Source organism: Pongo abelii, chromosome 17, assembly GCF_028885655.2.
Source record: "Pongo abelii isolate AG06213 chromosome 17, NHGRI_mPonAbe1-v2.0_pri, whole genome shotgun sequence".
NCBI lineage: Eukaryota > Metazoa > Chordata > Mammalia > Primates > Hominidae > Pongo > Pongo abelii.
In genome coordinates this window covers 85,138,389-85,151,462 of record NC_072002.2, presented here as the reverse complement: position 1 = coordinate 85,151,462, position 13,074 = coordinate 85,138,389, and the positions used below count along the sequence as shown (strand labels likewise).

Sequence of the window (13,074 nt, the reverse complement as noted above, 5' to 3'; positions counted from 1 at the left end):
AGGGTCCTGCTGTCATGGAACTTGGAATTAAGACAGCTAAAACTATAATCAAAAGTAGAAATGCTTCCAAGCAGACTATTAGGAAACTGTATTAGAGGAGCACCCTATCCCTCTTCAGTAGAGAGAAAGTGGTTCAGAGAATGAAGCTTAAGCCAAGGCATAACAGGTTTAAGGATGTTAAAAGTCTATGGGATTGGAAGCTGAAAAGATGCCAGGCACACAGAGAAACAAATACCACATGATCTCTCTTATATATGGAATCTAAAAAAGTCAAATTCAAAGAAGTAGAGAGTGGAATTGTTACCAGAGGCAAGTGGCAGGGGGATGTGGGTAGAGAAAAGAGAGACGTTGCTGAGAGGTTACAAAATTCCAGTTAGACAAGAGGAATGAGTTCTGGTGATCTCTTACAGCACAGTGACTATAGTTAATAATAATCTGTGTTTCAAAATAGCTAAAAGAATGGATGTTAAATGTTCTCACCACAAAGAAATAAATATTTGAGGTGATCGGTATGTTAATTAGCCTGATTGGATCATTCCACAATGTATACATGTGTCAGAACAACACATTGTACCCTAAAGATATATACAATTATTATTTGTCAGTTAAAAATAAAGCAAATAAATGGAATATAGTTTGATGCATGTTATGTGACAGAAATTTGATACTTTGAATCCGTAAATGGATGATCAGTTGACTCACAACCACTTATAGAATATATTATTTCTCCTCTAGACTAAAATGCCATATTCAACAAATATTATACAAATTAATTTTTTTTTTTAAATGCCAGGCAAAGGGATAGGCCCTGAGTTAGGAAAGAGTGTCTTGTGTCTTCAAGAGGAATTGAAAAGAGGATAGTACACTAAGATTTAAGGGATATGAGGGTGGGTATAAAATGGGGTTACAGAGGTGATATTTTAATGTTACACTGGATATCATGGAAGACTTCTTATAATCTTTATGATTGTTAAATCATAAATCTCCCAAAGATCTATGGTTGTTAGAATCACCTCTCAATTTTCATAATTCGACACTTGCCATCCTACTCAGCTGAATGTCATTTTGGGGATGTGGGAATTTTAAGTAAGGAAAAATAATAATGAGACAAACACCACATTACTAAGAAACACAGCATTATATATCCCTGGTGTTGGACTGCTTAGTTTAGTATTCCTGTTTTAAAACTTGCTAGCCATGTGACTGTGGAAAAACGACTTAACCATATTTTTGCTTGGGTCTTCTTGTCTTTGAAATAGAGGTGCCTACTTCATAATGTTGTTATGAAGTTTGACAAAAACCCTGCTCTTAGAACATAGGCTGGCACAAGGTTGGTGCTCAATAAATGCTGAATATTAAGATTCATATTATTGTCACTCTTATTAACATTTTGATGAAATTGCTTTAGATTTATAAAAAATAAAACATTACAGATAAAATTGAATCTCATATCTCTTCCTGATTGCTTTTTAAAAAAAGGTTTCCAAACTACTTCTCCCTTTTAAATAAAAGTTTTATTGTCTACTAATGTTTTAGCTCTCTTAAACCAGTTTTGTTTTTTTTTTTAAAGAAATCTTAGAAAATTGGCTCATATCCTTTTGCTCCGAACTTACAAAGAAATTTCATCCTAAGTCTACCTTCAGTGTTTTCCTTGCCTGTTACAAACTCTGGTAGCGTCCTTTGCAGGCCTTTTTTTCCCCCTCACTTTATTACCTTATTTTTTCGAGTTGATCAGAATTAGGTTTGAAGTACTAATTCTTCTTATCAGTGAAACATGGCATTCCCAGTATGAAAAAGCAAGTTTCATTGGGCAGTTATTAGAGTCAGTGTTTTTCCCCTTGGTATTTTTTTGGTACTTTTTCTGAATTTGTTATTTTTCTCTTATGATATTTGTCACTTCTAGTTATTTTAGTTACTTGTCCACATGTTTTTTCCACTATAAGCTCATGTTCTTGAAGGCAGATACCCAGTTTGTTTCAACTTTGCATTTTCCAAAGCATTTCAAACAGTGTCTCATAAAATAGCATCCTCACAAGACATCTGTTAAGTACATATCTATGATGAACAGTGGTATTGTGTATTTTAAAGCGCCAGAAACCATGATTATTGTCTTTTCATTATAGGTTTTTACAAGTGCTTCCTGCTTGCACTGAAGATGAGAAACTGCTGATAGATATCGTACATTTTTTAAATAAATTAATAAAAGAACAAAGAAAAAATTCTTCATTAGAACTTCTAAACTGGATTCTCGAATTACTTCTTAGACATGTAAGTGGTGTTAAGGAATTTGGATTTTTAAGTTTGGGAAATAACTTATTTGTAGAAATCATTAACGTTTTATTATGGAAAAGGATAATTTTATATCGTCTATGTTTGGTAAAGTAGTCTTCATGTAATGAATGGCTCATAACAACATGGCTTTCCTGATACGATTGTGAATGTGTTTATTAAAATTCTGTACAGTGAATGGGACCTACCGTCTTGTGTTTAATAAAACCTGTTCTGCATGTGAACTTTCTGCTGCAACTGTATTTTTAAGTGGGGATTTCAGTTCAGGTGGCAGGGGACAGGGTGGATGTCCAGATAGGCATGTTAAGAGTTAGCTAACAAAGCCAGATGGAGGCAAGAGGGGGTATAGTGATGGTGCAGTTATAAAGAATGAATAAAGTGCGCTCAGGCCTTAAATAACGGTTACTGGAGTATTTACCCTTCTAGCCCCTACTACTCTCAGATTTTTAGCTCTTCTAAAAATTCTAAATTTTTTTTTTTTTGTTTGAGACGGTGTCTCGCCCTGTCACCCAGGCTGGAATGCAATAGTGTGATCTCGGCTCACTGCAACCTCTGCCTCCCAGGTTCAAATGATTCTCCTGCCTCAGCCTCCTGAGTAGCTGGGATTACAGGTGCCTGCCACCACGCCCAGCTAATTTTTGTATTTTTAGTAGAGACAGGGTTTCACCATGTTGGCCAGGCTTGTCTTGAACTCCGGACCTCAGGTGATCCGCCCACCTTGGCCTCTCAAAGTGCTGGGATTACAGACGTGAGCCACCGCTCCCGGCTCTAAAATTTTTCTAAATAGCTATTCTAAAAATTCTGGCTATTCAGATTTCTTATTCTAAGAAGTGTGTGAAGAACCCAAGAAGCCAGTTTCCTGTTGTTGGTCTATCTGTCTCTTTATGTATTTATTTGCAAATACCGTATGAATTTACTCAATTTAGCTAAGATAAAGCTTTACACAAATAAGAAGAAAAACAAAACAAAACTAGAAAAGAGGACCTAAACTGATATAGGACATAGTGGATCTTATAAGGCAAATATGTTTCATTATATATTAATACATTTGCGAAACTTAGAGATAATTTTATGTAAAAATATGAATTCCTGTGTTGTTAGAAATGCTAACTGATATGAATGTTTGTGTGTATATAAAACTTATTTAGATGTTTATTATTGTCTTAGGCTGTTTTCTGTTGTTTTTAACATAATATCAGAAACTGGGTAATTTATAAAAAAACAAAATTTATTTCTTACAGTTATGGAGTCTAGGAAGTCCAGGTTTAAGAGGGCATATCTGGTGAGAGCCTTCTTGCTAGTGGGGACTCTCTGAAGAGTCCCGAGGTGATGCAGGGTATATATGGTGAGGGGGCTGAGCATGCTAATGTGCTATCTCAGGTTTTTCTCTTACAAAGCCATCAGTTCCCCTTCCATGATAACCCATTAATCCACTATCCATGAATGGATTAGTCTATTCATGAGGGTAGGGCCTTCATGATCTAGTCACCTCCAAAGGCCCCACCTCTCAATACTGTTACTTTGAGGATTAAATTTCAACATGAATTTTGGAGGGAACGTTCAAACCGTAGTAATTATCTTTTCCTTTATTGTGGATTGGTGAAAGTAGGGACTGTTTTGTTCATTATTGCATACCCAGCATTTACTATAGTGCCTTGCACATAGTGAGCTCTCAATAAACATTTATTAACTCAGTAATAAGCTATGTAGTTAATTACAAGAAGCACACAAAACCTTAATTTTATAACTTGTTAAGATTTAACAAAAATGGAAACCATGTATTACTTTCAAGGTTACTTATATATTCAAATGTATTTATAGACTGAATTTCTAGAATTGTAATTGCTGAGTCAAATTGTAGAGGTGCGTGTGTGCTGAGGTTTTTGTGGTTTTGTAAATAGATAACTTATTTTGAATTAAATGGAGATTTTTTCATATTCGGTCGTTTCATTAATTGTATCTTGATGTCCTTGCTGGTTCTCTGCCACAATTGGGTTGTTAGTCTCCTTTCATTTCTTCTTTCTTGTCCTTTTTCTTTTCCTTCCTTCGCTTCTCCCTTCCCTTTCTCCTTCGCTTTTTCCTTCCATTTTCCTCTCCCCTCCCTTCCCCTTTCCTTGGAGCATGATTTCATTCTGGTACCTGCAACTTGGACATTAGTGTAGAGATCTTTCACCTTTTGATTAAATTTATTCCTAAATATCTTAATTTTTTTGGTAGCTATTTTAAATGAGGTTTTTTTTGGGGGGGGGCGGTTAGTGTATAGAAATGCTACTGATTTTTTATATGTTGATTTTGTATCCTGCAACTTTATTGAATTCATTTTTAAGATCAAAGTTTTTTGGTGGAGTCTAGGTTTTTCTAGATTTAAGATTATATCATCAGCATAGAGGGACAACTTAACTTGCCTTTTTTCTAATGTGGATGCCTTTTATTTCTTTCTATATACTAATTGCTCTGGCTAGGATTTCCGGTACCATATTGAATAGACATGGTGAGAGTAGACATCCTTGTCTTGTTCCTGATCTTAGAGAAAAAGCTTTAAACTTTTCACCATTGAGTATGATGTTAGCTGTGGGTTTTTCATATATGGCCTTTATTGTGTTGGGATTCCTTTTCTACTTAATGTATTGAGAGTTTTTATTATGAAAGGATGTTGAATTTTGTCAAATGCTTTTTCTGCATCTGTTGGTATAATCATGTGGTTTTTGTTCTTAATTCTGTTAATTTGGCATATCACATTTACACATTTGTGTATGTTGAACCATCCTTGCATCCCTGGAATGAATTCCACTTGATTATAGTGAATGATCTTTTTATTGTGCTCTTGGTTTCAGTTTGCCAGTATTTGGTAAAGGATTTTTATATCTGTGTTTATCACGGATATTAGCCTGTAATTTTCTTTTCTTGTAGTTCCCTTGTCTGGCTTTGGTATCAGTGTAATGCTGCCGTCATAAAATGAGTTTGGAAGCGTTCCTTCTTCATTTGTTTTTAGAAGTACAGAGATTAGTATTAATTCTTCTTTAAATGTTTGGTGGAATTCAGCAGTGAAGCCATCAATCAGGTCTCGGGCTTGTCTTTGGTGAAAGACTTTGCATTACTGATTTAATCTCCTTATTATTGGTCTGTTCAGATTTTTTGTTTCTTCATGATTCAATCTTGGTAGCTCTATGTGTCTAGAATTTTTTCCACTTGGTTGTCCAATTTGTTGACATGAAATTGTTCATAATAGTCTCTTACGATTCCTTGTGTTTCTGTGGTATCTGTTGTAATGTCTTCCCTTTTGCTTCTCATTTTATTTGTCTTCTTTTTTTTATTAGTCTAGCTAAAGGTTTGTCAATTTTGTTCATCTTTTCAAAATCTCAGTTCTTGATTCTGTTGCTCTTTTCTATTGTTTTTCCAGTTTCTATTTCATTTGTATCTGCCCTTATCTTCATTGTTTTCTTACCTTTTACTAAGTTTTGGCTTCATTTATGCTTCTTTTTCTAGCTCCTTGAGGTTGTTTACTTGATATCTTTCTTTTTGACATAGATGTTTATTGTTATGTATGTCCTTCTTAGACCTGCTTTTGCAGTATCCCATAAGTTTTGGTTGGTTTTGTGTCCATTTTTGTTTGTCTCATGACATTTTAAAATTTCCCTTTTAGCTTTTTCTTTGACCCACTGATTGTTCAGGAGCATGTTGCTTAATTTTTATGTATATGTGAATACTCCAGAATTCCTTCTTTTGTTGACTTCTAGTTTTTTATCATTATGGTCAGAAATGATATTAGATATGATTTCAGTCTTGTTATATTTGTTAAGACTTGTAACACCATACATTTACTGTTAATTCTATAGTGTGTCATAAGTGTTTATGTATATTTTATAATTTATTCATATTTATGAAATTAAAATTAAATTCCTACAGGACTCTAGATGATTGTATTATAATTTTAATGCAGTTTTTGAAAAGGATTTTTGGTACAGTTACATTTACTTATTTGGTTTTGTCTGGTATTAAACCTTTCTTCGGAAAGCTTCTACTTTATCTCATATATTATCACAAGTGTTATAAATAATAATACTTTTAAGAGTGCACACAAGTGAACTTAAGTATTCACTATCAGTTGGGTTTACTCGCTAAATATTATGCTACAAGATAAATTAATATATGTTATATAACTACCAATGTTTAGGATAAAGGGAACCTGGAAATAGAAAATCAAGTAACTTTTTAAAGTTTATCCTTTGAAGTGAGTAAAATAAGTGAGAAATGATTTAAGAAGTTCAGTAAAATAACATTTCCAAGTAAATATCTTTGAATGTATGGACATACATGAAGAGATATACAAAAGTTGTGGTTGCAAAAACAAAATTAGGCAGATATGAACGCCTGATTAGTCAGAAGAATGCTAAGAGCAGTGAAAAGAAAAATCAGCTAACTTCCTGAGGGAAGATTTAGAAACTTTCTCTTCTGAAATTTTTTTCCATGTGTTTTATCAAGACATTCATTTATTACAAACATATGGTAATTCTTAGGCAATTTAGGAGTTTATTGCACCTCTGATCTGTTTTTAATATGATATTTTGTTTATAGTAACCTAGAAGTGCTGAATTTGAATACCTTTCTTTTTAGAATGCATTTTTTTTTGATAGAAGTTCACAAATGTGGGGCTGTTAGTTTTTTTCTTCTTTTGGTGAAGCTCAGCAGAACTACACAGCATATATATTTTCCTTGGCTGACTTTCCTGTAACAGGCTCAATGTGCCCTCAGACTTTATTGAGGGTCTTGCAATTACTTTTGGCATAGCTTGCTGATGGATGTAAAGTTGGATATGATGAGTGGTAACTGTGTGTGTAAACAAAATGAGCCATCATTATAGAAATGGTTGCCCTTTAGAGGTCAACAGTGACAAAATAATGGCCGAAGTAGTTGGTTTAAAATTAGGATTGAATCCTAACGTCTAAAGACAAAAACTTCAGATATGATTAAGCACTTGACATCTGTAGGCATCAGTAGAGACATCTTATTCTACTCTGTTGTACTTGAGAAATGGTAATTCACCCTATATTTTACAACTGGTATTGCTGAGGTTCACTGAATTTCAGTGTTAACATGTAAATCAAAGGTAAAAAGAGAAAAAAAACCTCAGTAATCTTCAAGTGGAAACAAGTTATTAATAGCATGAGATTCTTTGGGAGAATCTTAATTTTTAGGTGTACACATACTGTTTCGGTATATTCATGTATTAATAGTAGCTTCTACTTAATTTTTATCAGCATATCAGAATTAATAATTCCTGATAATGAAATTGTTTTACAAGATGGAGTTTGCGTCTTGGTATAAACAGTTTGTTCATTTTGTCAGTAGTTTTGGGAGTCAGAAGGCATGTGAATGTGAGTCAGCTTTTGGATATTTAGGGCTCAGAACATTATAGAAAATATATTTATTTTTATGATTTACTAAATGTGTATCTCGATTATTTTATTCATGTATGAAACATAAAAGTTGCAGTTATGTCTTATTCAGTTTTAATTTATCCAAAGACATATATTGCTTAAGATAAAAGAAAAACTTGGGAAAAAACTATTTAGATGTTAAAACACTGTAAAATAAGAGCAAAATGTCACTACTAGTTTCCAAAAGCTCTCAGTTATAGTATTTATAATTGTATATATCTCTATATACTATAAGCAATTTAGAGGTTTCTTTACATATTTTCATTTCTTTTCCCTAAAGAGAATGCAATTAATTTTGAGTTGAGCTCTTTAGGTGAAGGATTTTATAAGAACGATAGTTACATTTTGATTGTATCTCTTTTTGTGTGTTTTTACATGCACTAGTGATGTGACACTGTGCTGAGGATGGAATATTAACTAGCTTTGGAGTAAGATGCTTCTTGCTCTGCCCTTGTCTGTCTAAGACTTAGACAATTATTTAACCTCTTTATAAATCTATGTTCCCATCTGTAAAACAGGAATGAAAATGCAAATCTTCTAGTTTATTCAAAAAGGCAAATGAAATCTTACTTTTTTTTTTAGCACAGTGCCTGAGGCATCATAGATGATTAATAAATATCCCATATATCTATTAATGCTTCTGATTGTAACATTTTCTTTTGTCAATATTATTAGAAATAATCCTTTTATATTCCTCTATGTATTTTTTTTTTAGTTGGGAAAAAAGGAGAAACTTTAGAAAGAACTAATATTTGTTTACTAGCCTATCAAGTTGGCAAAGATTATTGCAGTAATAATCCACATAGCACTGTCTTGGGTGCTGTGGGTCTTTTCACATCCTGTGTAATTGTATGTATTGGTACATTTTTTACAGGGACAATTTGGCAATATATATCAAAAAATTAAAACTACTATAATATTTTGATTTAGTAATTTTATTGCAGATTTCATACATAAGATAAAATCCAACTTGAGTACACTGTGTGTTGCAGCTTAGTGAAATTATGCATCATTGATTATCCAGGAGTTAGTGTGGTAAATCCTTATTGTTGAAAAACAATCAGATATTAAACTAATGTTTTTGCAGAAATATTGTTAATAACAGGAAGTCGGAAAAAATGGTTACAGTAGTGTTTTTTTCACTTGATACAGGTTTGTGAGAAGTGTACAGTTTTAATTCTGTTTATATTCTCAGAAACAAAAAGGAGAGTGTTATATATCAATATATAACAGTGGCAATTTCTGTGTGGCATGATTATGTGTGGTTTTGTTTTTCTCGTCCTTTTTTTCTATTTGATATGATAAATATGTTTTTCTTTTGTTGAGAACATGTTAAACATCTTTTGAATTTAGAACATCTCTACTAATGCAGTAAAGGCCCACACCTACTAGTTAGGTAATATAGCTCTTACTAGAACTTGGTTAGCAACAAAACCCTTTATAGGAAACAATATGTAGTTCAATTAGTAAATATATTTTTTACAAATTTCATTTTTTAGAGTGCAAACCCACTGTTAGACCTCTTGGTTCTGACAGAGTCACAGGAACGAGAAGAAACAGATGATATTCGGACTGCTGTCAGGCAACAGCTTCAGAAAGAACTGATTGCTCTTTTTGATACCTTGCTGCTCAATTTCATGGAAGTTACTGACAGGTACCATTTGTAACATTGCAGGTTTAGGTGCATTTATATAGAACCTAAGTTTTCTTTGATTTTCAAAGTTTTACTTTGTACTTCTTTCAAATTAAGAAATACCTCTTTCAAATACTTAAGTAATAATCAGTTATAGCGTTCTGTTTGTTTTTGTTTCGGTTTAATCTGTTACAGCCTGATTGTACCTGCTTGGTCTCTTTCACTACACACATGCACACGTGCACTCACATATGCACACACACAGTGTTTTGTTCTCTAGGGTTTAATTCCTGGTTCTCTCTTAATTATCTACAAATCTACTTGAGCAGTCATACCTATGCCTATGACTTTATGATTATCTTTACACTGATGACTTTCAAATACATATCTCTGGTTATGAATTCTGTTTTTTAAAAATAAAAATATTAAGATGAAAGTCACTATTTTAACCATTTTAAAATGTACATTTGAATGGTTTTAGTATATCCACAATGTTTGCAACTGTCACCACTACCTAATTCCAGAACTTTATCATCACCCCCAAGAGAAGCCTTGTATCCATGAAAAAGTCCCTCCCTATTCACACATTCCTTTAGGCCCTGGCAGCCACTAGTCTTCTTTCTATGTCTGTGGATTTGCCTATTCTGGATATATCACATAAATGAAATCAAACAATAATGTGACCTTTTGCGTCTAGCTTCTTCACTTAGCTTCATGTTTCCAAGGTCCTTGCATGCTGTAGCAAACATCACTACTTATTTCTATGACTGAATAATATTCTACTTATAGATATGCCATACTTTCTTTATCCATTCATTCATTGGTGGACATTTCAGCTGTTTCTACCTTTTGGCTATTATGAATAGTGTTGCTGTAAACACTCATATACAAATTTTTGTGTGGACATGTATTTCAGTTCTCTTGAGTATATAATTAGGAGTGGAATTGCTGGTTCATATGGTAACTGTAATGGTAACTCTATGTTTGACTTTTCAAGGAAATGCCAAGCTGTTTTCCACAGCAGCTATACCATTTTACATTCCCACCAGCAATGTATGAGTGTTTCATTTTCTTCATATCCTCACCAACACTTGTTATTATAGCATCCTAATGGGTGTAGACTGGTATCATATTGGTTTTTATTTGCATTTCCCCAGTGAAAGATAATTTTGAGCATCTTCTCATGTTCTTACGGCTATTTGTGTATCTTCTTTGGAGAAATACCTATTCAACATCTTTGAGGATTTAGTATCAGTGTGCATCAGGGATATTGGCCTGAAATTTTCCTTTTTTGTTTTGTTTTGTTTTTTGCTTTAAATGTGTCCCAGACATTCTGGTACATTGTGTCTTTGTTCTCATTGATTTCAAAGAACATCTTTATTTCTGCCTTCATTTCGTTATTTACTCAGTAGTCATTCAGGAGCAGGTTGTTCAGTTTCCATGTAGTTGTGTGGTTTGGAGTGAGTTTCTTAATCCTGAGTTCTAGTTTGATTGCACTGTGGTTTGAAAGACTGTTTGTTATGATTTGCGTTCTTTTGCATTTGCTGAGGAGTGTTTTACTTCCAATTATGTGGTCAATTTTAGAATAAGTGCGATGAGGTGCTAAGAAGAATGTATATTCTGTTGATTTGGGGTGAAGAGTTCTGTAGATGCCTATTAGGTCAACTTGGTCAAGAGCTGAGTTCAAGTCCTGAATATCCTTGTTAATTTTCTGTCTTGTTGATCTGTCTAATATTGGCAGTGGGGTGTTAAAATCTCCCACTGTTATTGTGTGGGAGTCTAAGTCTCTTTGTAGGTCTCTAAGAACTTGCTTTATGAATCTGGGTGCTCCTGTATTGGGTGCATATATATTTAGGATAGTTACCTCTTCTTGCTGTATTGATCCCTTTATCATTATGTAGTGCCCTTCTTTTTCTCTTTTGATCTTTGTTGGTTTTAAGTCTTTTGTATCAGAGATTAGGATGGTAACTCTTGCTTTTTTTTTTTTTTGCTTTCCATCTGCTTGGAAAATCATCCTCCATCCCTTTATTTTGAGCCTATGTGTGTTTTTGCATGTGAGATGGGTCTCCTGAATATAGCACACTGATGGGTCTTGACTCTTTATCCAATTTGCCAGTCTGTGTCTTTTAATTGGGGCATTTAGCCCGTTTACATTTAAGGTTAATATTGTTATGAGTGAATTTGATCCTGTCATTATGATGCTAGCTGGTGGTTTTGCCCATTAGTTGATGCAGTTTCTTCATAGCGTCGATGTTCTTTACAATTTGGTATGCTTTTAGCAGTGGCTGGTACTGGTTGTTCCTTTCATATTTAGTGCTTCCTTCAAGAGCTCTTGTAAGGCAGGCCTGGTGGTGACAAAATCTCTCAGCGTTTGTTTGTCTGTAAAAGATTTTATTTCTCCTTTGCTTATGAAGCTTAGTTTGGCTGGATATGAAATTCTGGGTTGAAAATTGTTTTCTTTAGGAAGGTTGAATATTGGGCCCCACTCTCTTCTGGCTTGTAGGTTTCTGCCGAGAGATCCACTGTTAGTCTGATGGGCTTCCCTTTGTGGGTAACCCGACCTTTCTCTCTGGCTGCCCTTAACATTTTTTCCTTCATTTAATCTTTGGTAAATCTGATGATTATGTGTCTTGATGATTATGTGTTCTTGAGGAGTATCTTTGTAGTGGTCTCTATTTCCTGAATTGGAATGTTGGTCTGTCTTGCTAGATTGGGGAAGTTCTCCTGGATAATATCCTGCAGAGTGTTTTCCAACTTGGTTCCATTCGCCCTGTCACTTTCAGGTACACCAATCAAACATAGATTTGGTCTTTTCACATAGTCCCATATTTATTGGAGGCTTTGTTTGTTCCTTTTTATTCTTTTTTCTCTAATCTTGTCTTCACGTTTTATTTCATTAATTTGATCTTCAATCACTGATATCCTTTCTTGGTGACCTTCGGATGGGGTCTTTGAGTGGACATGCTGTTCCTTTCTGTTTGTTAGTTTTCCTTCTGACAGGCCCATGTGCTGCCGGTCTGCTGGAGTTTGCTAGAGGTCCACTCTTGACCCTGTTTGCCTAGGTAGGTATCGCCAGCGGAGGCTGCAGAACAACAAATATTGCTGCCTGATCTTTGCTCTGGAAGCTTCGTTCCAGAGGGGCACCTGCCAGATGCCAGCCAGAGCTCTCCTGTATCAGGTGTCTGTTGGCCCCTACTGGGAGGTGTCTCCCAGTCAGGATACACGGGGGTCAGGGACCCACTTGAGGAGGCAGTCTGACCCTTAGCAGAGCTTGATCGGTGTGCTGGGAGGTCCGCTGCTCTCTTCAGAGTCGTCAGGCAGGGATGTTTAAATCTGATGAAGTTGCGCCCACAGCCTCCCCTTTCTCCAGGTGCTCTGTCCCAGGGAGATGGGGGTTTTATCTATAAGTCCCTGTCTGGGGCTGCTGCCATTTTTTCAGAGATGCCCTGCCCAGACAAGGGAAATGTGGCAATCTGGCCATGGCAGCCTTGTTGAGCTGCAGTGGGCTCTGCCCAGTTCGAACTTCTCAGTGGCTTAGTTTACACTGTGAGTGTAAAACTACCTACTCAAGCCTTGGCAATGGCGGATGCCCCTCCCCTCACCAAGCTCTAGCATCCCAGGTCGATCTCAGACTGCTGCTGTGCTGGCAACCAGAATTTCAAGCCAGTGAATCTTAGTTTGCTGGGCTCCGTGGGAGTGGGACCTGCTGAGCCA

At 35.1% G+C, this 13,074-nt stretch overlaps 1 protein-coding gene across 5 annotated transcripts in view; it reads left to right on the top strand.

The window, feature by feature from the left end:
• RTTN (rotatin) overlaps positions 1–13,074 on the top strand; it is a 204,391-nt gene that overhangs the window by 82,382 nt on the left and 108,935 nt on the right. For all 5 annotated transcript variants that reach the window (XR_008516017.2, XM_024236082.3, XM_054538073.2 and 2 more), the window contains 2 exons: positions 2,124–2,268; positions 9,227–9,381. Coding sequence is in view for 4 of the 5 variants with exons in the window: in XM_024236082.3 (XP_024091850.3) it covers positions 2,124–2,268; positions 9,227–9,381 (300 nt within the window). In the remaining variant the exon portion in view is untranslated. The remainder of the gene's footprint in view (positions 1–2,123; positions 2,269–9,226; positions 9,382–13,074) is intronic.